The sequence below is a fragment of the Sorex araneus genome, chromosome X (assembly GCF_027595985.1).
Source record: "Sorex araneus isolate mSorAra2 chromosome X, mSorAra2.pri, whole genome shotgun sequence".
Lineage (NCBI taxonomy): Eukaryota > Metazoa > Chordata > Mammalia > Eulipotyphla > Soricidae > Sorex > Sorex araneus.
Genome location: NC_073313.1, coordinates 203,673,313 through 203,698,104, shown reverse-complemented (window position 1 = coordinate 203,698,104; position 24,792 = coordinate 203,673,313). Strand labels below are relative to the sequence as shown.

The window sequence follows — 24,792 nt, the reverse complement described above, 5'->3', positions numbered from 1 at the left end:
AATTAGTACTATATAAATTAATATATTTTTATCTATCTATAAAAGCTGAGACAACTCATTTTGTAAATACTGAACCTTAAAAAAAATTTTAGTGATTTTTTTCTTCCTCTAAACATTTTTCAGGGCTGATGTTGTGGCTCAGTAGGTTTATCCAGTAAACACATCACTTGCATGTGTGAGGCCCTAGGTTGCTTTCTGAGCACACACTTAAAAAAATCCAATGTCTGACTTTTACACTGTCAGCATGGTTTACTTTTATAATAGTAAATAATTAGTATCATTGTATCACTGTCATCCGTTGCTCATTGATTTGCTCGAGCGGGCACCAGTAACATCTCCATTGTGAGACTTGTTGTTACTGTTTTTGGCATATTGAATATGCCATGGGTATTGTGCCAGGCTCTGCTGTGCATATGAGATACTCTCAGTAGCTTGCCGGGCTCTCTGAGAGGGACAGAGGAATCGAACCTGGATCAGCCCCATGCAAGGCAACTGCCCTACCCACTGTGCTATTGCTCTAGCCCAAATAATCAGTATCTTAGTAAAATTTTGATATATGACTAATATATAAATAATATTTTGATTTTTAAAAATTTTATAACTATTTTATGTTTAAGTAAAAGTAAATAGTAATGATCTCTTTTTTATGTTTCCTTGAATAGGCTTGATATCAGTTTACTGTCAAAATTTTCCTCTTGCCTCGCAGAACAGCATTTATATGTTAGTCCACTAATGGGAAAAATTGCTGATATTGTAAATAGGAATTTGGAAAACATACAGGACTTAAGGTAAGTTTATTTAGGGGCCTTGTATTGTGTTATTCTGAGCATTGGATGCACACACACATGTAGATTTGCCATTTTTCTAGCTCTATGACTTTGATCTCTTGGAAGTTTGATACTCCCATCTATAAAGCATGCCTAGTTTGGCTGGAGAGATAGCTCTGTAAGCTGACTGTATAGAGACCTGACTTTGATCCATGGCACCTCATGGTTCCTTAAGCACTTCTGGGAACTACCCCCAAGCATCATGTCCAGAGTAGCACTACCAGATTCCGCCCAAACACCAAAAGCAAAGCAAAGCCTAACACATGAATAATAGTGCATACTTTACAATATTGTTTTGGGAGTTAGAGGTAAGATTTTTAAAGTATTATACAATATTGTTGAGATCTATGAAATATTTGAGATTTTATTTTATTTGCAGGCTATTAAGTTTGCCTGCCACCCTTTGTCTTCCTAAATACTCTGTATGCAAATAGTCATTAAGGGCTAAGATTTTTACAGGAATTTGGGGGAAGAAGCTAGGCACAATTCAGTTTATAGTATACAACAAGATTTATAGCAGCATTAGTTATAATTCTCAAATGATGTGAACACTGTGTCCATTGACAGAAAACTGGACAGTCAAAATGTATTATATATATACATATATATATAGTCAGTATTATTCACATAAAAAAACAAATAAAATCAACACCTGTGTGGGTGTTTGATATTTGGACAAAGACTTTGAGACAGATGCAAAACTAAACCTGCTTTGCAACCCAAAACTCATTGTTCTATATGAATTCTAATACAGATAAAAGAAATTTTTTTTTTTTTTTGCTTTTTGGGTCACACCCAGCAATGCACAGGGGTTACTCCTGGCTTTTCACTCAGGAATTACTCCTGGCGGTGCTTGGGGGACCATATGGGATGCCGGGGATCGAACCCAGGTCGGCCGCGTGCAAGGCAAACGCCCTACCCGCTCTGCTATCACTCCGGCCCCCAAGAACATGTTTTTTTAAAAAAAAGAATAAAATGCTACTACATGGATGAACCTTAAAGATATTATGCTAAAAGAAATAATCTAGGCAAGAAAGTGTGATCCCACTTATGTGAGACATGTAGAATAGTCAGGTTTAGAAAAAACAAGTAGGGTGGCTGGAGTGATAGTATAGTGTGTAAAGTAATTGTCTTGCATGCAGCTGACCTGGGTTCAATCCCTGGTATCCCATATAGTCCCCTGACCCCTGAGCCCAGCCAGGAGTAATTCCTGAGTGCAGAGCCAGGAGTAACCTCTGAGCATCACTTGGTGCGACCCAAAAAACAACCAAACAAACCAAAAAACCAAATCCCAAAGTAGAATGGTACAGGAGGAGCAGGAAGGGAAAATAGGGAGTTCTTTTTTTTTTTTGGGGGGGGGTCACACCTGGCTCTGCACAGGGGTTACTCCTGGCTCTGCACTCAGGGATTATCCCTGGCAGTGCTCAGGGGACCATATGGGATGCTGGGAATCGAACCCAGGTTGGCCGCGTGCAAGGCAAACGCCCTACCCTCTGTGCTATCGCTCCAGCCCCAGGGAGTTATTCTTTAATGGGTAAGGAGTTGTAGTTTGGGGAAATTGTAAGGAGTCATAGTTTGCAATTATATGACAGTGATGGTTATACAGCACTATGAGTATTAATATCACCAGCCGTGCATTTAAAAATATCTAATGCAGGGCTAGAGAGATAATCCAGTGGATAGGAAGCTTGTCTTGTGTGTGGCCATTCTGGGTTAAATTACTGCACTCAGTATGGTCCCCTGAGCCCTATCTGGAGTGATTAAGCAAGAGCAGGAGTAAATCCTGAGCACTGCTGGCTGTGGCCCCCAAACCAAATGCATAACCCAAATAGTTTTCCTAGTTTCTTTTTGTATCTAATGTGTTGGACCTATTCTTTATTATCCTTAACTGACTTCATTTCTTTTTTCTTTTTCAGGTCCTTGTCTGGTCTGATGGTCAACATATCTTCTTTAATATCAAAATCTTTTCAAGAGCAATTAGTAAAAAAAGCAGAACTTCTTTTTGACAATGTAGAATCTTCCCAGGTCAACATTGCACGGAGAATAGTCCAATTTCTTCGAAATATTAAATATCCATATTATCCACTACTAGATAGATGCAATCAAGTGTTTATAGGCAATGTGGACCACCTTGATTTGGAATCCATTAGTAAAATCCTTATTCTGTATCATTCTTTACAGTTTTATAGTTTTGAATTTTCTAAGCTGGCTAGAAAGAGACTAGCTGATATGATTCCTCTGTTTGATCAACCTGCTAATTTTGTAAAATTGTTTGTAGCATTGGGACCCATAGCAGGAACTGAAGAAAAAAAAAAGTAAGTTCAACTAAAAATGCTTCACTTTTTTGTTTGTTTTTGTTTTTGTTTTTGGGTCATATCCAGTGTTGCTCAGGGCTTTCTTCTAAGCTCTCCACTTGGGATCACTCTTGGCAGGCTCAGGGGACCATATTAGGTGTCATGGATTGAACCTGGGTCAGCCTGTAAAAATGCTTTACTTTTCATGTTGAGAATATATGGAGTGTTCAAGCTGAGATCTCCGTGTAGTTCTGGAAGGCACAAAAATGCCTTGCATTAGCTGTGGCATGGGAAAAGATCTCCCATGTTCTACTCTTTGGTTACTTCTAGTGATTTAAACTTACACATCAGACTTCTAGTCTACTGAAAGTGGGACCAGTAACTCACTGGTGGTGCCAACACATGAAAGATGAGAGGAACACCATTAAGTGATTTATTATCTCTTCCAAGGCCATGAGATTTTACATACAGCATTAAGACTTCTCCAATCTCAGAATAAGTTGTAGATTATTCAGAGTAGCCTTGCTAACAAGGATCATTTTCTCTTTTGTTATCTTCCTTTTCTCATCCACAGCTTTTGTTTTACACTTTATTATATGTTCTAGCATTAGGTTTGAGTGAGTTTGATTGGTCTTCTAGGTTTGAAGGATTTCCAGTTTTGGCAGATACTGATGTAGATAGAAATATTTAGGATATAAGGATTAGCAAATATAAAGTTAATACATAATTACTAGTTATGAGCAAAAAGGTAAGTATGATAAATAGATCAATTATACAGCATTGCTTGGAGTTGTATAATAGAGGTATCATCATCATGACTGCTTCATGGAGCTTTACTTTTTAATTTGATTTAATTTAAAATTAAATCCAGCTAGCTGGCTGGATTATTCAGTGGAAGGGCCTGAGGATGTGGTGGTAGTTCAGGGCCTGTGGCACTGGGGACCACCAGTCCATCCTGGCAGTCCTTAGGTATTACCAGGGCCACACCTGACAATGGCTAGGCTCTTCCAAGGCTGTAACAAGGGATGCTCTGGGGCCCATATAGTGTAAGGATGACCTTTGTTATCTCCCTCCCCCTATTTTTATGTTATTTCAGTTTTTTGTTTGTTTCTTTTTTGACCACACCCAGCAGTGCTCAGGAATCCCTCTTGGCGGTTCTCTGGTGACCATATCTGATATGGGGAATCAAAATCATTGAACTCCGAGCAAGGCAAACACCCTACTCACTATACCATTGCTTTGTAGCTCTTTCTATTTGTCTTTGAGCACCTAACGGCACCTAACGGTGCTCAAAGACAAATAGAAAGTTTGGAGCTCTTTTTTGTATTTTAAACTTCTTTGGCTTTTGTGACTGCACTTAGTGTTACTTGAAGTCCACTTCTAGCTGGGTTCTGAGGGGTCACTCCCCTCTGCTTTGAGAAACTATGTGGTGCTGGAGATTGGATCAAGACCTCTCTCTGCAACCCATAGGCTCCAGCCCTTAGAGCTATTTCCCTGGCCTTGAATTTTATTTATTAGTATTTTTTAGATTTTGGGGGGCCACACCCAGCAGCACTCAGTACTTAATTCCTGGGTTTGCACTCGAGAATCACTCCTGGCAGGTCAGGGGTCCTGGGGATGGAATCTGCCACCTGCAAGGCAAGCGCCTTAACCACTGTACTACCTCTCTACATGTGCTACCCAGTACCATCAGGACTGAGTCCTGAGCACCAAACCAGGAATAGCCCTGAGCTCTGCAGAGTGTGGCCATTCTCCTCATCCACCCACAAACGAAACAAAGGAAAATTATTTGAGGGCCTGGGAGAGAGCTCAGTGGGCTGGAGCCCATGCTTTGCATGCAGAATCTCTGGGTTCCTTCCTGAGCACTGTATGTTTCCGCTCTTGAGCACCACAGATGTGGCCCCAGAGTACAAAAACTAAAGAGGAACCCTTTAAATTATATTATTTAAATTAAATTATAAACATTTAAAGGTGCTGTATCATGTACCTTTAGAGAACTGTGACAAGACACTGATTTAAAAAAACTTATTAGATTTTTTTTTTTTTTGGTCACCAATATTGTTGAAATCTGTATATGCAGTAAAAACATGAACTTAATTAGTAACCTGTCTTCAAGGAATTTACGTTTTAGTTGTGAAGATAGAAATGTATGAATATGTAAATACATGACACTAATGCTGTTTGTGATAAGAACTTATGTAGATAGTGCTGTGGGATTACAGGAAAATGAGAATACAAGCTAGTTTGGTTGGAAAAAACTTTGGGAAGAACTAAGATTTGAAATGTTTGATAGGTTGGTGGAAAAGGTGGCATGGTCCTATGCAGTATGAATAGAAAAGTTAGCCTGCTATCTTCAGATTTCATATTTTAGGCATCACCAGCTGTGACCCATCCCCTTCTCCTCAAACAGTATCCTAAAAAATTAGGATGCTGTTAGAATATCAGTTGTTAATCCTTTAGCTCTCTCTGAAATTTTTTACTTATTATATTTTGTAAACACTGAAACCTTATTTAGAATGTAAATATATAATCTTGTTTCTAATATCAGTTAAGAATCTTTATTTTTTAAAAAGGAACAGTTTAAGATTAAGTAGATTGGGGCTTAGTTGCTTTGAAATGCTACTTTTCTTTATTTAATCACATTTTATATTGGTCCTAAATATATTGGGAGAAAATTAGAATTTTATATTGAATTCATTTTGTATCATTTTTTTCCTATTTGTGATCTATGAACTGTTATTTAAATATAATTTTATAAATTATAAGTTTTTCAATGTTAAGACATTTTATTTTATTTTATTTGCTTCTAGACTTAAAGCAACTTTATTACTGATGTCAGAGGAACTGACGAGCCAGCAAGCTCTAGCAGTGATAGGAGCAATGGAAGAGATGGAAAGCAGAAATTCACGACTGATTAAAAAGTAGGTCTTTTGATTTTGTTTGGGGGCCATACCAGGGTACTCAGGGGCTACTGCTGACAGCAGTGCCCCAGGACAATTACAGCATTGCCTGGAGGACCTCACAGTGCCAAGAATTGACCCTAGGCCTCGTACAGGCACAGCATGTTTGAGCTATCTCCCCTCCAAAAACTGCTTTCTTGAAATTTTTGGCATCCAACTTAGTCATCATTCATTAGAAAAAATATTGTTGTAGGAAAACATGTTTTTTAAATAATCTAGCTGTTGGGGGGCCGGAGCGATAGCACAGCGGGTAGGGCGTTTGCCTTGCACGCGGCCGACCCGGGTTCGATCCCCGGCATCCCATATGGTGCCCCAAGCACCGCCAGGAGTAATTCCTGAGTACAAAGCCAGGAGTAACCCCTGAGCATTGCTGGGTGTGACCCAAAAAGAAAAAAAAAATAATCTAGCTGTTGGTTTTAAAGAAAGGAGGAAGTAACATTTAAAGCTTTTATTTTCTCAGCACTTTGTTTTTCGAAATAGAGATTTCAAAATCGTATCAGTTTTTTCTTTCCGTTCTGTTCCTTTCAAGCAGATTGAATAAAGTGGAGAGCATAGGACAGAACCATACACTGTTTTTGGTCATGTCAGAGATTGAGCCCAGGGCCTCATGCATAGAAAGTCTTCCATTGAGTTCTTCCCTGACCACTGGGAACCTGCTTTTCCTTTCTTCTTTTTTTCCATTTTTTGCTTTTGCTCCTCATTGGCAGTGCTCAGGGCTTACTCCTGACTCTGTGACCAAGGATCACTTCTGGGTTCTGGGTATAGTAACTGGTGCCGAGATCAAACCTGGGTACAGATAGGCACCCGACCTGCTGTACTTTTGCTCTGGCCCCTAGGACCCTACTTTTCAAAAGAATACTTTTTGGATAAGAGGTAGCATCTTCGATGGACTTGAGTTTTTCCAGAATACAATTGTTACCTTGAAATCATAATATACATGGACTTCTTTTGGTTGTTGTTAATTTGATATTCAAAAAAAAGTTCAGATAAATATTCTTAGTTTTCATTATCTATTATACATTTCTTTAAAAAATATTACATCTATCCTATTTCCTACAATTTACTGCTTCTTAGCATTTTCCATGGCTTTTAAGTACCTTGGTTTAATCCCTGGCACTGCATATGTTGCCATGAGCACTGCCAACTGTGAAAGGAAGAAAGAAAGAAAAGAAGGAGGGAAGGAGGGAAAGAAAGTCAGTTTTCCTAATTGTTGGTAATCCTTAGTAAAAATTTTGTTTTAAGGGGAAAGATGTGGAAATCAATGGCTACTTGGTAAGTATTTAATTAATTAAGAATTAATGCAATATGTTTTTCTCCTCTCTTGGTATTTATAATAACTGTTACTTCATTCACATCTTCACAGAACCTTTTCATTGTTTTGTTTGCATTTCTGTTGTCATCTTGAAACAGTTTTCAAGAATAAAACCCTTTCCCATTCATTGCTATTTTGCTAGCACAGAGTATTCTTTTTTCTTTCTTTCTTTCTTTCTTTCTTTCTTTCTTTCTTTCTTTCTTTCTTTCTTTCTTTCTTTCTTTCTTTCTTTCTTTTCTTTCTTTCTTTCTTCTTTCTTTCTTTCTTTCCTTTCTTTCTTTCTTTCTTCTCTTTCTTCTTTCTTTCTTTCTTTCTTCTTCTTTCTTTCTTTCTTTTCTTTCTTTCTTTCTTTCTTTCTTTCTTCTTTCTTTCTTTTCTTTCTTTCTTTTCTTTCTTTCTTCCTCCTCCCTCCCTCCCTCCCTCCCTCCCTCCCTCCTCCCTCCCTCCCTCCCTCCTCCTCCCTCCCTCCCTCTCTCTCTCTTCTCTCTCTCTCTCTCTTTCTTTCTTTCTTTCTTTCTTTCTCTTCTTTCTTCTTTCTTTCTTTCTTTTTCTTCTTTCTTTCTTTTCTTCTTTCTTTCTTTCTTTCTTTCACACCTGGTGATGCACAGGGGTTACGCCTGCTCTGCACTCAGGAATTACTCCTGGCGGTGCTCAGGGGAACCATATGGGATGCTGGGAATTAAACCCCGGTCGGCTGAGTGCAAGGCAACTGCCCTACCCGCTGTGCTATCTCTCCAGCCCCAGAGTATAACATCTTTCATAAAAGAACTCCTTAGTGAAATCTGGATCTAATGTTTTTTTCTTTTTAGAATTGCTTCAACTCTGCATAAACATTTGGATAGCTATAAGCCAACAGAGTTATTGAAGATAATTCGAGCATTGATTTATCTACGTTTTCAAAGTAAAGAGCTTTTTGTGAAACTCAGAGAATTACTGCTTAGGTAAGATTCAAAGAGAAATTCTTTTTAGTCTTTGATTTTATAATTTATAATGATTTCTATCGAATTGTGTATAGAGTTGTTAGAACTTTGAGAGACATAGTTGGATTACTTATTGGAGTAAACAATAACTTACTGTTATTACTTATGGGTCACACCTGACAGTGCTAAGGATACCAGGAATCACTTGGTGGGGCTAAGGGGACCATTCAAGCAGGATTGAACCCTGCTTGGCTGCATGCAGGGCAAGTGCCTTATCTGCTGTACTATCCTCAGGCTCTGGATTACTTGCTAAAATGTTACTTGCTAAAAATGTCACAGCACCTAACATCTTTCACCCCATTCTGCCAATTCTTGGTATATTTGAATAGAAATGATGCCAATAGGGTGATGAGTTCCCTAGGGAGTGAATAATAGCAAAAGTCTGTCTTCTAGTAGCAGCACAATCTAATTAAACAAGTTAAACTAATATAAATGGCTCCTGATACTATTCTGGGAATGCAGACAGTTCACATAATAATGTTTTTGTTTGTTTGCTTATTTTGTTTTGGGGTCATACCCAGCTGTGTTCAAGGCTACTCCTGGTTTTCTTCTCTGGTATCATTCTTGGTGGGACTCGGGGGACAATATGGGTGCGCAGTATAGAACCTGGGTCAGCTGCTATAAGGCAAAAACCCTACCCACTGTACTATCTGGTTACTAATGTGCTTTTAAAAAAACACATTAAAATATATCTCTACATATAGATCTATTAATGTCTAGATCTCTTTCTATCTCTCCCTGTAAAATATACATAACTTCTATTCCTTCCCCACATTCTTCTCTTTAACCCTCAGAGTGTTGTGGAGGCCACACCTGGGTGTCCAGGGTGAAGCCAGGACCTTGCCTGTGCAAAGCATGTGCTTTATACCACTTGAGACACATCCCAGGCTCGAATTAACTTTGCTGCTGTTATTGTAAGATCCACACTCAGCGAACTCTGGGGCCATAATCCGTACTTTAAAAAATTTCTGGTCCATACCCAGCAATGCTCAGGGGTTACTTCTGGCTCTCTGCTTAGGAATTACTCCTGGCTGTCAATGCTCAGGGGACCATTTGAGATGCCAGGAATTGAACCCAATCTGCTGCGTGCAAGGCAAATGCCCTACCCACTATACTATTGTTCTGGCTCCCCATAGCCCATATTTTTAATTACATGAATTATTTATTTATTTTTTTTGTCTCTTTTTGCTCAGTTTTGTGTTACTGAGATGGACACATGCTTTTTTTTTTCATGGTATTCTGTTGTCAGGATATTAAAAAAAAATATTAGTCTCGGGGCCAGAGAGATAGCACAGCACATAGGGTGCTTATTTACTTTGCACATGGCTGACCTGGGTTCAATCTACAGTGTCCCATACGGTACCCTGAGTATAGCAGAGTGATTCCTGAGTGAGAGCCAGGAGTAACCCCTCAGCATTGCCAGGTGTGGCCCCAAAACAAAACAGATAATCAGTCTACTTTTAAAAAAAATTGTTTTATTAAATCAAAGTGAGATAAACAGTTACAAAGTTGTCCTTGACTGGGTTTGAGTCATATGATGTTTCAACACACATCATCCCTTCACCTGTGTACATGGCATACTTTTCCTCTCTCTCTCTCTCTCTCTCTCTCTCTCTCTCTCTCTCTCTCTCTCTCTCTTTCTCTCTCTCTCTCTCTCTCCCTCCTCTCTCTCCCTCCCTCCCTCCCTCCCTCCCCCCCCCCCACTATGGTCTTTATAGTTTCTGATATAGGTTCCTTAAGGTCATCATGTATATCCCTCTACCTGCTTTCAGTATGCAATTCTTCTCCAGAGTTGTCATTTCCAACTATTATTGTCATCATGGTCCTGTCTCTATCCAAACTGCCCTGTCCTACTTACCCCCACTTGTGACAAGCTTCCAATAGTGGGATAGTCTTCCTGGCACTCATTTACTTTTAATGAGTATTTGCTTTGTTTCCAGTTTGTGGCTACTACGGATACTGCTGTTATTTACATCTATGTACATATCTCTCAGTAAACATCTGTACATATGTCTCGGATATTTACCAAAATCTATGATTGTTGGTTCATAATTTATCATTTTTTTTATCATTTGTTTATTGTCAGTGACTTCTACTAAACAGTTTTCTTATGTGGCTGTGCCCGTTAAGCCCCAGCGGGAGAATGCAAGCAATGCCTGCTGCTCCACTTGGTAGTTTTTAATTTTCTAATTTTAGCTAGGTTGCTGGGTCTATACTGGTGTTGTAAATAAACACAAGCGTCTGTGTACCTTTTGGAATTTGAAGAAGTGTCACCAGGGAAGAAAATAGATCACATAGAGGTTGTAGAAATTCTCCTTACAGAGGTTATTTTTATATAATTTTAAAAATAAGGGGGCTGAAACAATAGCACAGCGGGTAGGACATTTGCTTTGCACACAGCTGACCAGGGTTTGATTCCCAGCATCCCATATGGTCCCCTGAGCACTACCAGGAGTAATTGCCGAGTTCAAAGCCAGGAGGTAACCCCTGTGCATTGCCGGGTGTGACCAAAAAAGAAAAAAAATTAAAAAATAAAATTTGCTCTTTATTATTTTTTTGGCATGGGAGGGTGTAAGGAATTTGACTTATATTGATGGAGTTTTTTTTTTTTTTGCTTTTTGGGTCACACCCGGCAATACTCAGGGCTGACTCCTGGCTCTGCACTCAGGAATCATTCCTGGTGCTCGGGGGACCATATGGGGTGCTGGGAATCGAACCCGGGTCGGCCGCATGCAAGGCAAACGCCCTACCTGCTGTACTGTCGCTCCAGCCCTGATGGGGATATTTGACACAAGCTTGAATTCCCTTTCTTGGGTATTTTTTATTATTTTCTAAAGGGGTCTTCCCTGGCAGTGCTCAGACTGCTGTGTAGGCCTGACAGTTGGTGTTTGGGCTTCATAGTACTCAGGAGTCACCAGGGCTACACTCAGCAATACAGGCTTGTGGAGGCCACACAGTGTGAGGGATTGAACTCAGGATCTTGTAACATGCTAGGCATGTGCTCTACTGCTAGAGATGATTCCCTCACTATTAGATGTCTGTGTATGTGAATTTTACGGGCGGCTGCCTGGTAGTGCTTGGAAACCTGGAAACTACTTCTGGGGATATTTCATCTGCTAATATGGGCCTGAAATGTTGGTGCTCAGGATGGCAATGTGGCACTGCTCTGATCTGTTGGTACTAGAGGACACCAGAGCTATATCTGGTGGTGCTGGGAGTCTGTGCAGTGGTGAGGATTGAATTTGGGGCCTTGTTCAAGCAGCGCACATTCTCCATCCCTTTGAGCTATCTCTTTCTAATAAGATTGCATTTTTTTCTTATAAATTTAGTAGTGTACCATGATTTCTTTAGCCATTCATCTCTTATTCAGCACATGGGTTGTTTCTAAACCTTGGCTATTGTAAATAGGACCACAATGAACATTAGTTGTGCATATATCTTTTTGAATTAATGGTTTTTGTGGGTTTTTTTGTTGTTGTTAGTAGATGCCATAAGGGTCATACCTTGCACATATGAGACCTGAGTTAAATTCTTGGTGGTACAAAATAAATTATAATAACTAGAGAATTTCAGAGATACAGCTTAATCTCTCTCATTATCTTCCTCCACATCCCCTACCCCCTGCCAACTTACTGCACCCACCAAAGTTCCAGTGCCATCTTACCACCCCCAAAAGACTCTCCTAACCATTATTCACTCTGCATTTATCCCCCTAGTTACCACAGCAGTTTTTATTGAGTAGAGGAGTTAGGTTTTTTTATTTCAGTGGTGCCAGGGATTGAACTCAGGTCTCTTGCATGAAAGGCGCGAATTTTGCTGCTGAACCACATCCTTGGCTCAGTTTTTTCTTTTTCTCTTTGTCAGTTTTTTACTTATTTCTATTCCAAAAATGAATGAAACCACCGGTGACTACCTTTTACTTTCTAAGTTTTCTTCTCACATTTTATGCATTTTTTTCCTCATCAGAATCTGATCTTATTTAATGACTTTGTCCAGTCATATGTCAGTTGGCTTTATATGTCACATGGGCATTTTGGTTGATTCTGCTTTAACTATGCTGTTAAATATACTATCTGTTTGGATTCGATGGTTCTTCACGTCCTTTGGATAAATGCCTAGGAATGTTGTTGGATCTTATGGGATTTCTGAGTTTCTAATTTTTTTAAGGAATCTCCAGGAGGAGTTTCCTTTAAGATAAGTATCATAACATTGTCAAATTTGGGGGATGGAGCAATAGTACAGCTGGCAGGTCGTTTGCCTTGCATGCGGCCGACCCATGTTCGATTCCCAGCATCCCATTTGCTCCCCACCAGCACTGCCAGGAGTAATTCCTGAGTGCAAAGCCAGGAGTAACCACTGTGCATCACCAGGTATGATCCAAAAAGAAAAAAAAATGTCAAAATTTGAGAATATTAAGGGTTCCAGAGATAGTACAGCAGATAGGTTACTTGCCTTGCACAAGGTCAACCTGGATTTGATCCCTGGCATTCCATATGGTTCCCAAAGCCCTGCCAGAAATAATCTCTGAGTGCAGTGCCAGGAGTAAACCCTAAGCACTGCTGGGTATGGCCCCAAGATAAAACAAAAATTAAAAATTAACATACAAGTGCAAAACAAAAATTAAAAATTAATTTAACATACAGATCATTGTATATTCATGATCCTCAACTATGAAAGAAGGGGAAAAAATAATAGAAACATGGCAAGGCAAGTGCCCTACCCACTGTCCTCTCTGGCCCCATTTTTTTTTAGGTGATAACAATTTTATTTTATTTATTATATTTAAAAAATTTTTTTTATTGAGTCACCATGTGGAAAGTTACAAAGTTTTCAGTTTTAAGTCTCAGTTATACAATGCTCGAACACCCATCCCTTCACCAGTGCACATATTCCACCAGCAAGAATCACAGTATAGCTCCACCCCGACCCCCCACATCCCTAGCCCCTCCCACCCACCCCCCGCCCCTGCCTGTGTAACTGATAAATTTCACTTTACTTTCACTTGATTTTGATTACATTCAACATTTCAACAAAGCTCACTATCATTGTTTGGAGTTTCTCCCCGCTAAAGTCGGACCTGCTGAAAAGGAAGCATTTGATAATTTGTTTTCCATTGCTGAGAATTAAGAGATATGAGGTCGAGTGGCCGCACTAGCGGCTGCACAGTTTTTTATTTATGTATTTTAGTATTTTAGTAACTAAGTCCAGAGAAATATCTGCCAGAAATTGCATCATTGCAAACTTGTACTTCTCAGCTATTTTATATTCCACATATGAGTGCAATCTTTCTATGTCTGTCTCTTTCTTTCTGACTCATTTCACTCAACATGATACTTTCCATGTTGATCCACTTATATGCAAATTTCATGACTTCATGTTTTCTGACAGCTACATAGTATTCCATTGTGTAGATGTACCAGAGTTTCTTTAACCAGTCATCCGTTTTGGGGCACTCAGGTTTTTTCCAGATTGTGGCTATTGTAAACAGTGCTGCAATGAACATAGAGATGCAGATGTCATCTCTACTATATCTTTTTGCCTCTCCGGGATATATTCCCAGGAGTGGTATTGCTGGGTCAAATGGAAGCTCAATTTCTAACTTTTTGAGAATCGTCCATATTGTTTTCCAAAAGGGCTGAACGAGTCGGCGTTCCCACCAGCAGTGAAGAAGAGTCCCTTTCTTCCCACATCCACACCAACACTGGTCGCTTTTGTTTTTTGGGATGTGGGCCAGTCTCTGTGGTGTGAAATGATATCTCATTGTTGTTTTGATCTGCATCTCCCTGATGATTAGTGATGTTGAACATTTTCTCATGTGCCTCTCATCTGGCCCCATTTTTGAAAAAAAAAATTAAATTAGCATACTAATCAATATTCAACACTAAACATTCTAGGATATAAACTGATACTCAGTTTGGTACTATTAAAAAAATAACCTACTAAAAAAAATGGGGGGACTGGGGCTGCAGTGATAGCACAGCGGGTAGGGCATTTGCCTTGCATGCGGCCGACCCGGGTTCTATTCTCCAGCATCCCATATGGTCCCCTGAGCACCGCCAGGAGTAATTCCTGAGTGCATGAGCCAGGAGTAACCCCTGTGTGTCACCGGGTGTGACCCAAAAAGAAAAAAAAATGGGGGGACTGAAGAGATTGTCCAGTGGTTAGGGTGCTTGCCTTTCCCTGAGCACTGCCAGGTATGACCTCCAAAACAAAAGAACAAAATCTTGGAATGTGCTTTAGAACATCTTAAGTCTTTCCCTCTGTATCCCTTTATAGACCTGTAATCCTTTCGTTCATGTAACCCTTAAAAAATTATCTTGCATTTTAAGCCCAGCGTGCCTATTATAGCTATTATGTGTTTATATTTCATACATGTATACTGGGCCAATTGTTACTGATGTATTAATTTTCTTTTTCCATGTTTCTCCCCTTCCTTTATAGTCATTTGAAAACTAGCATTATACCAAGTGATATTTCTGCACTGGTTAGTGCTATTTCTATGCTTCCTTCTCCTCAGCTAGATGAAGCAAAGCTGTCTCGGATTGAAGAAGTTTTACCACAGTGTGACCTCAATGATATAAATGCTTTAGCTACATCTATATTAAGATGGATCCATTACGATCATATGTATTTGGATAATCTAGCTGGGAAACAACTGAAGCTACTTCAAAAATTAGATCACTATGGCCTCCAGAGACTACAAAATTGCAACGATCTGAATTTGCTGTCGGAAAAGCTTAAAACTTTAAAAGGAGACTGGTTTTCAGAGTCACTACTTGAAGAAGCCGTGGCTACTTTAGAGCGCTTGGTAGATGAGGTTAATTACACGAATGTTACAGGAATTGCAACTTTTATTTCTAGAACTAACTACCTCAGTTCTTTGCTACTTGATAGGATAGCCTCTGTTGTCATTCAGCATATTGACAAGGTGAGATTGAAATGTGCTCTATTAGCTTTTGATAGTTGTCAGTTTCTTTTAAAAAGTCATACATATTAAGTGTAACTTTGAGTCCATACTTTGAGAACTTGGTTAGAATGTGAAATTTAAAAATTAAGGTCCAATGTTTGGTTCAGCAGTGATTGTTCCTCCCCTTAATGCCTCATCCTTTAGCACTGTAGAGTATAGGCTATTGGAAATCAACCTTGGCTTCATTACAATATTGTTAAGGTCAGTAGTCAAAATTTATCAGCTTAAAGGAAATAATAAAGGGACATTTGTAGTATTAGGATTGTGAAATATTCTAGATACTACTTTTAGTATTTAAAACAACTTACAGAATGCAGGGAAATAGTTCAAGTGACAGAGCACATCCCTAGAATATGTGAGACTCTGGGTTGCATCTTTGATATTCCCTCCATGCCAGAATGGCTGGGTGTAGTACTGATGACCTCCAAGTACCACTTGGCCTCCACACCAACCACCAGGCCATGTCACTGAGCTGAGTGGTCCACCCAGTACCGCTAAATGTAGCTTCCTATAAGAAGAAAGTTAAGGATCAGAGATGACTCAGTGGACTAGAGCACATGCTTTGCATATAGGAAATATGGGTGAGCCCTGGCACTGCATCCTCCTTTGAGCACAGCCAGGAGTGACTCCAAGTACTGCCAAGTGTGACCCAAAACAAAATAACAAAAGTGTGAGATGGGGCTGGGAAAATGACTCAAAGGGCTGGAATGCAGGCTTAAATTTGGGAGCCTGGTGCAATGCCTGGCACCCTGTAGTCCCCTGAGAATTTCTGGGAATGAGCCCCTAGCTCTGAGCTGGGAGTAGCCCTGAGCAACACGGGGTGTGGCATAAAAATAAGAAAGTGTGAGATAAGTGTGAAAACTGAGAAATTATCAGGTTCCACTGATTTCAATGTTCTTAAATTGTCAGCATGTCTTTTCCTAGACTTATAAAATTTATAAAACTTATTTTATAAGTTCTTTTTAGCATTTACAAAATGCTACTTTCTGGTTTATGTGAGAAAATACTCACTTGCTAAATCTTTTTATTTATTTAGTTTATTCACTACTTGGGCATACCAAGTAGTGTCCAGGGCTTACTCCTGGTTCTGTGCTCAGGAATCACTCCTGGTAGGCTCAGGGGACCATATGTGGAGCCGGAGATCGATCTGGGTCAGCCACATGCAAGGCAAGTGTCTTCCCTGATGTGCTATCTCTCTGGGCCCCCAGACAAATCTTTTAGTTAGAGATAGTATTTATCATAAATTAAAGTAAAAGTCCATTTTTTTTTGTTAGCATGGTGTCTGGCATTCATTAACTATTGGGTGGATAATCAAATAATAAAATTTAAGAAATGAATAAAAAAAGAAAATCCGGGTCATATTAATAGCTCAGTGGGCTGAGTACATGCTTTGCATATACTGGATTTGGTTCTGAATATGACACAGATCCCCAAGCACCAATAAGCTCTACCATGTACAACCCAAAAACAAAAAATGAAATTTAAAAAAAAGGGAAAGACTAAAATTCTGATGTTACAAACTAGGACAGTTTCTTTTTATATTTTTTGACGAATCTCTGATAGTGAAAATTATTGTTACTAATTTGTTTATTTTATTCATTTATGGACTGGAGCGATAGCACAGCAGGTAGGGCATATGCCTTGCATGCGGCTGACCTGGGTTCAATTCCTCCGCCCCTATTGGAGAGCCCGGCAAGCTACTGAGAGTATCCTGCCCGCACGGCAGAGCCTGGCAAGCTACCCGTGGCGTATTCGATATGCCAAAAACAGTAACAAGTCTCACAATGGAGACGTTACTGGTGCTCGCTCGAGCAAATTGATGAGCAGTGGGATGACAGTGATACAGTAGTGCTAGACTCTCAACCATGAGAAACCAGCCCTGTTGCTAGGTCTAGTATAGAGAGATGTTATTCATTTTTTTCTTGGCCACACCCAGTAGTGCTCAGAGCTTACTCTTGGCTCTGTGTTCAGGGATCACTATTAATAGGGTTCCAAGGACCATGTGGGGTGCTAGGGATTAAACCTGTGTCTGCTGTGTGCAAGGCAGGTGCCTTACCCTCGGTGCTGTCTCTCCAGCCCCTAATTTCTATTCATTTTTTTTTTTTTTTTTGCTTTTTGGGTCACACCCAGCGGTGCACAGGGATTACTCCTGGCTCTGCACTCAGGAATCACTCCTGGCGGTGCTCAGGGGACCATATGGGATGCTGGGAATCGAACCCGGGTTGGCCGCGTGCTAGGCAAACGCCCTACCCACTGTGCTATTGCTCCAGCCCCTAATTTCTATTCATTTTAATGACATATATTCTGGAACAGAATATCTGGAACATTTCACAGAATTAATTTGTAGATTATCTAATTAATTTATCTGATTTAGCATTTAAATTTACTAGTAGTAGTGGGGTTAGGTGGATTTATAGTAGGTATTAATAAATGGAGTGGATACATTTTTCATTTAACCATAAGCGTGCTCATTTATTTATAGAAATGTTAGAAAAATATCTCTAAAAAATATTTAGGTTAAAACTTTGTTTTATAGGGTTTGAAATTGTGATGTTTTTCTCTTTATCAGATGCATCTTTTATCCATTCTCTTTATCTCTTTTACAGATCCATCCTTTTTCCATGCTTGCTGCTATTCTTCCATTCAGCATCTTGAACTATGACCCGCTTCAAAGGGATGAGTTTCTTGAAACTTCCTTTCAACACCTTAATTCTAACTTAAGTAAGTGTATTGTTTGGTAATATGTTACAGAGATGTGAAGCTCTCATCTAAAGAGTAACTGTAATAGCCATGCATTTTAGACCCAAAATTTTTTTATATCTAATTTTTATACAATATGTCTTAATAGGGAGAGAATTGAAATAGAATAAGCAACACCTGCATACTTACTAGATTAAGTCATTGTTAACATTTTATCATGTATGCTTTATTGTTCTTCTTTCTCATCATTTTGGAGTGATAGACCCTATAATCCTATTTCCTTAATTATATAGGCTTCTTTTATTAAGAGTGATAACTTGCCCTATATTACCATAAAAATGTTAATGCACTTAAGCAAAAAATTAGTCCCCCCCATTCATTTCAAGCCAAAATCTCCTTCATTTTTCCCAACATGCCTTTTACAGTAGCAATTTTTTATTGGGCTGGAGTGATAGCACAGTGGTAGGGCGTTCGCCTTTCACACTGCCGACCTGTGTTTGATTCCTCCATCCCTCTTGGAGAGCCCAGCAAGCTACCGAGAGTATTGCACCTGCACGGCAGAGCCTGGCAAGCTACCCGTGGCGTATCCGATATGCCAAAAACAGTAACAGTAAGTTTCACAATGAGAGACTTTACTGGTGCCCGCTCGAACAAATCGATGAGCAATAGGAATTTTTTTTATTGATTTTTGTTTTGCTACTATACCTGCTGGTACTGGGGCTATTCCTGGCTGTGTGCTCAGGGGTCATTCCCAACAGATTTTGGAGGACCATATAGTGTTGGAGAGTGTATCTGGGCCTTCAGCATGCCAAGAATGTACTCGACCTATTGAGCTGCCTCTCGGACCCTAGACGCTGTTTGGACCCCGGATCCAGCCAAGGTTCACTCATTGCATTTGGTTGTTGTTTCTAGTTCTCTTACACTCAAGCATGTCCTCCAGTATTTTTCTGTCTTTGTTTTTTTTATTCATTGTTGTTTTTGTTTGGTATTGACTTGGGGAAAAGATTTTTGTTGTTTTTCCCTCCCTCCTGACTTTTGGTTGTTACACTTTTTTAGTTATACAGAAAAGTTGAAAGACTAATATAACAAACATCTGTATTCCCATATTCTAAATTTAAAATTTTATTTTTGGGCCACACATGGTGATGCTCAGGGGTTACTTCTGGTTCTCTACTCAGGAATTACTCCTGCCGATGCTTGGGGGACCAAGGGGGTGCTGGGGATCAAGCCTGGGTCTGCTGTGTGCAAAGCAAATGCCTACTTGCTGTACTATTGCTCTGCCCCCCATATTCTGCTATTGATTAGTGATTATTTTGCCACATTTGCTCTGGTTTGTATGATGACCTATTTGAAATATCAGTTATAAAGCTCAGTACATTCTCATATACAATAATCAGTGTTATACTTTAAAAAATAAACAATGGGGCTTGATAGCACATGCCATATGGTACCCAAGCTTGCCAAGAGTAATTCCTAAGCACACAGCCAGGAGGCATCACCAGGTATGACCCCAAAGCCTAAACAAACAAACAAAAAATAAGCAACTACTCCCTATTATCTACTCAGTCCATAATATTTTCTTGTCACTAATTTTTTATATTTTTTTAAAAAATTGAATCACCGTAAGCTATAAAACCGTAAAAAAAGTTTTGTAAAAAAGTTACAAAACTTTTGTGTTTGAGTTTCAGTCCTACAACGATTGAACACCCATCCCTCCACCAGTGTACATTTTCCACCACCAATGTCCTCTTCCTGCCTCTATGGCAGACAATTGCCCTCTTACTCTCTCTCTCTACTTATGGGTAATATGGTTTGCAATACAATTACAGATAATGAGAAACCATCATGTTTGGTTCTTTATCTACTTTCAGCACACATCTCCCATCCTGAGTGATCCCTTCAACCATCATTGACTTAGTGATCCCTTCTTTATCCCAGCTGCCTTTTTACCCCACTCATAAGGCAGGCTTCCAGCTGTGGAGTAATCTTCCTGGCCTTTGTCTCTACTGATCTTGGGTGTTAGTCTCATATTATAATATTTTATATTCCACAAATGAGTGCAGTCATTCTATGTCTGTCCCTCTTTCTGACTCATTTCACTTAGCATGGTACTCTCCATGGCAATCCACTTATAAGCAAATTTCATGACTTCATCTTTTCTAACAGCTGCATAGTATTCCATTGTGTAGATGTACCAAAGTTTCTTTAATCAGTCGTCTGTTCTCAGGTACGCGGGTTGTTTCCAGATTCTGGCTATTGTGAACAGTGCTACAAGGAACATACTAGTGCAGATGTCATTTCTGTTGTGTTTTTTGCACCCTCGAGATATATTCGCAGAAGTGGTATTGCTGGTGTCACCAATTTTTTTATAACAAAAAACTACCAACATTGTTATGTCATTATTCCTGTCTCTTTTCCTCCCTCCCTCCCTCCCTCCCTCCCTCCCTCCCTCCCTCCCTCCCTCCCTCCCTCCCTCCCTCCCTTCCTTCCTTCCTTCCTTCCTTCCTTCCTTCCTTCCTTCCTTCCTTCCTTCCTTCCTTCCTCTCTTTCTGTCTTGGCCACACCTGGTGATGCTCAGGGATTACTCTGGCTCTGCATTCAAGAATCAATCCTGGGGGCTGGAGCAATAGTATAACGGGTAGGGCATTTGCCTTGCACGTGGCCAACCAACCCAGGTTCGATTCCCAGCATCCCATATGGTCCTCTGAGCACCGCCAGGGGTGATTCCTGAGTACAGAGCCAGGAGCAACCCTTGTGCATTTGCCAGGTGTGACCCATAAAGCAAAAAAAAAAAAAAAAGAATCAATCCTGGTGGTCCTCAGGAGACCATATGGGATATTGGGGTTCAAACCCGAGGGACAGCTACATGCAAGACAAACACCCTACCCACTTTACTATTGCTCTGGCACCTCTTTTTCCTGCTTGACACATCATTTTTCATAAAAAAAGATGACAGGTTAGGGAGGAGGATCAAGGTGAAAACCAGGCTTCATAGAAATTTGTATTATGCCTGTACTTTGAAATTTGTATTATATTCAGTACTGAGATCCCAGTGCCTGATAGCAGCATAGGCCAATGGGCCATTCTCAGGAGCTGGATTTGCACTCTCCACTGCTCACTGTGTGACACTGGGCAAGTCATTCCACTTGTCTGCAGCTCTGTGTACTCACTCATGTACCAGATACTGAATGAGACAGTGTCCTAAGGCATGCTACATGCTTTGAACAATTCCTCACATATTGTGGGCACTGATTACCTATTTGACATAAACAAGTCATCTTTCATTTTAATTCTACTTCTTTTCAAGGCAATTTGAAACTTTTTATAGAAACTTAATAATAAGAAATATTCACACACTTAATTCACACACTATAATATTTACTTATTTATTTATTTATTTATCTATCTATCTATTTATTTATTTATTTTCTTTTTGGGTCACACCCGGCGATGCACAGGGGTTACTCCTGGCTCAGCACTCAGGAATTACTCCTGGCAGTGCTTGGGGGACCATATGGGATGCTGGGATTCAAACCTGGGTCGGCCGCATGCAAGGCAAACATCCTACCCGCTGTGCTATAGCTCCAGCCCCACACTATAATATTTATACAAATTGAATTACCGAATGAGTTTTAAGCAGAATAATATCACAGTACCCTTCTCCCCTTCTTCTTTCCTGCTTTACACCTAAATGTAGTTAGTTCTCCACTATCCTGACTTGTAATATATAGGTTAGTTTCATCAAAACTGTGTATCAGTTTAAAAAAATTTTTTGGTTTAACCTGAATTGTGTGCTTATGCATATGAGAAAGTTGTACAGTGTAATTTTAAAAATACTTTTTCTTTTTTCTTTGACATTACAATAATAATTTTTGAAAATATTTATTTTAGGTAAACTGGATCCTCTTGATTTAGTATTTCTTGGTTCCTCTTTTGCCACCCTTGAATATTTTCCAGAAGATCTGCTAAAGGCAATTTTTAACACCAAATTCTTAGCCAAATTGGATTCTCAACTTGAATGTACGTATCTACATCTTAATGCACTGTCACAGTTGAACTTTATATCCAACTTTAAGTTCTTGAGATTCCTAAGCAAGGGAGAGGGGTGAGAGCAGGGGTGAAGAGGTAGCGGGGCTTCAAAATTTTGGTAGTGGTGAGGGTATAGTAACCTTAATACATCAAAATGATTAATTTTTACATTATTATAAACATGTGACTTAAATTATAATAAAAATCAAAAATATTTAAAATTGGCAAAAAGTTTTAGTTCTACCTATTGTGAAGCATTTAAATACTAGTGTTTTGTTTATAAAAGTATTTCCTGATTATTGTAGAAAATTGCAAAATACAGAGAAGTGTAACATGGAAAAGAGAAAGCTTACTTACCTTACCACAACTGAAACTCTACTTTGAATGCTTTGAAATATTTTGTCTTTTTGGCCTCTTTCTTGGGGGTTGTCTTTGGGCCGCACCCAGCAGTGCTTGAATGCTTGGAGCCCAAAGCCAGCTCAGTGCTTGGGGGTTGGTACAAGTGATGTTGAGGGAGGCCGTGTAGTCCTGGGGTGTCTAACCTGGGGCCCCCAGCATAAAAGTTTGTGCTCCTGACCTTTTGGCCTTGTTTCTAGTTCTTTCTCCTGTTCTTCTGTGTATATTTTTCGTATTTTGTTTTTTCGGCAGTTGTTTTTTTTGTTGTTGTTTGTTTGTTTTTGTTTTGGGGTCACACCAGGTGATGCTCAGGGCTCACTCCTGGCTCTGTGCTTGGGGATCACTCCTGGCAGGTTTGGGGGACCATATGGGATGTTGAAGGTTGGACCTGGGTCACGTACATGCAAAGCAAATGCCCTACCTACTGTACTATTTCTCCGGCCTCTGTTTTTGATTTTAAAATAAAATTAAGATTACTTATGTATACACTTTGTGTGTTGTCCTTATCATTTTCCATTATCATTAAGTGTTTTTAAAGTCTTAAGCTTTTTAGTGTTTCTGTAATATCTACTATTTTGTAGGTTACTTTAGTTATTGATCACTATGTGCGTGAATCATTGATCTCATCTGATTCCTGAATGAGGAGAGTAATGAAGGGGATAAATTTTTGTGAAAATGGACTCTTTGCTGAGTTCACACTGACAAAATAAAAAATAGAAAAATAAACTTCACACTAGAAAAATAAAATTTGATATTTTATTTTTGATTTCAGTGTTATGTCCATCTCTGAGGATGAGTGTCCAGTTCCGTCTCATGGAACTGAACAGAGCAGTGTGTTTGGAATGTCCTGAGTACCAGATTCCCTGGTTTCATGACCGCTTCTGTCAGCAACACTATCGTAATGGTTTGTGTTTTCTTTTGGACAAATAATGGAGTATAATTCTGTCACTGTCACTGTCACTGTCATCCCGTTGCTCATCGATTTGCTCGAGCGGGCACTAGTAATGTCTCCATTGTGAGACGTTATTTAATTTAATTCTAAATTAAATAATTCAGTAGTAGATCATTATTGTTAAATATAACCATGACACCAGAATTCTCTAGAGTGCCAGGATTTATTTAATGGAACCGTTCTGGGGGAAGAGGGTTGTATTACAAGATTCATCATATTTAGGACACAAAACATTTTGGTAGAGGGCAAAACTCTTCAATTGGATTTAGTGTCAATGTATGTGACATTGCATATAACAATTCACTTATCAAGCTGAAGCTTTTGTTGGAAATATTTTCAATTGTTAAGTATAGCATTGGAGTGATTTTTATTTTAAAAACTGTTTAACTTAAGTGGACTCACTTTTATTTTCATAAAGATACTGACAGCATGAATGAAGCACAACAGCAGATATATAAAATATTAGCAGAGCTGCTAGGAGGAACCAATTATGTAAAGGCCTCTGTTCTTACGCCTTATTACCACACAATAGGTAAGTTTTTGGTAGATTACTGAGTAGTTTTAAAAGACTAAGTTAACTTTAATAGAATAATTTCATGAATTGAAATTTGAAAGAATGCTTTTAAAGTTGTCTTGAAAAGTTCCCAATAAATGGACCAGCATGATAATATAGTGGGCTGGGCACTTGCCTTCACACAGTTGATCTGAGCTCCATCCCTGGCATCTCATATGGGCTCCCAAGCACTGCCAGGAATGGTATCTAAGCACAAAGCCAGGAGTAACCCCTGAGTATTGCTGGGTGTGGCCCCAAAACTTAAAAAGTAAAAAATAAATAAATAAAAAAGGAAAGCTCCAGATAGTTAAAAGTAGAAAGAATGGTATAATGAATCCTCATCTTCACACAGCTCAGCTTTGATAACTGAGAGCGTTTTGTATTCTTCAAAAAAGTTTTTAAGGGGCTGAAGTGATAGTACAGCGGGGTAGGATTTTTGCCTTGCATGTGGATAATCAGGATTCGATCCCCAGCATTCCATGTGGTCCCCCAAGAGCCACCAGGAATAATTTCTGAGTACACAGCCAGGAAAAACTCCTGAGCATTGGCATGTGTGTCCCCAAAAGAAAAAAAAAACAAAAAAAGACCCAGGAAACAAAAACAGTGGTTAAGGACTTCCACCAATTGAAGTCCTAGAATCAGATCCCCTAAACATTTCTGTATCTTTAAAAGTCCTGTCCTCTCCACTTAATGCCTTAAAGTCAGGATGTTGCTTATCTCACTTCCATCCTCTTGAGTTCTTATCAGATACTAACACTTACTTGAGGCCCCTTGTTAAATCTCTAGCCCCACACAACACATAAACTGAAAAGGAAGTTAGTT

General features: G+C 39.4%; 1 protein-coding gene and 1 non-coding gene across 2 annotated transcripts in view; both read left to right on the top strand.

Moving 5' to 3' along the window:
• FASTKD1 (FAST kinase domains 1) overlaps positions 1 to 24,792 on the top strand; it is a 37,584-nt gene that overhangs the window by 8,420 nt on the left and 4,372 nt on the right. The window contains exons 4-12 of the mRNA XM_012933108.2: positions 663 to 788; positions 2,744 to 3,142; positions 5,932 to 6,042; positions 8,203 to 8,334; positions 14,815 to 15,301; positions 17,947 to 18,061; positions 21,932 to 22,060; positions 23,238 to 23,369; positions 23,836 to 23,949. Coding sequence (XP_012788562.2) covers positions 663 to 788; positions 2,744 to 3,142; positions 5,932 to 6,042; positions 8,203 to 8,334; positions 14,815 to 15,301; positions 17,947 to 18,061; positions 21,932 to 22,060; positions 23,238 to 23,369; positions 23,836 to 23,949 — 1,745 coding nt within the window. The remainder of the gene's footprint in view (positions 1 to 662; positions 789 to 2,743; positions 3,143 to 5,931; positions 6,043 to 8,202; positions 8,335 to 14,814; positions 15,302 to 17,946; positions 18,062 to 21,931; positions 22,061 to 23,237; positions 23,370 to 23,835; positions 23,950 to 24,792) is intronic.
• LOC129400175 (small nucleolar RNA SNORA40) lies at positions 1,475 to 1,596 on the top strand. The gene has a single exon (XR_008627501.1). It is a non-coding gene; the product is annotated as a small nucleolar RNA SNORA40 (small nucleolar RNA).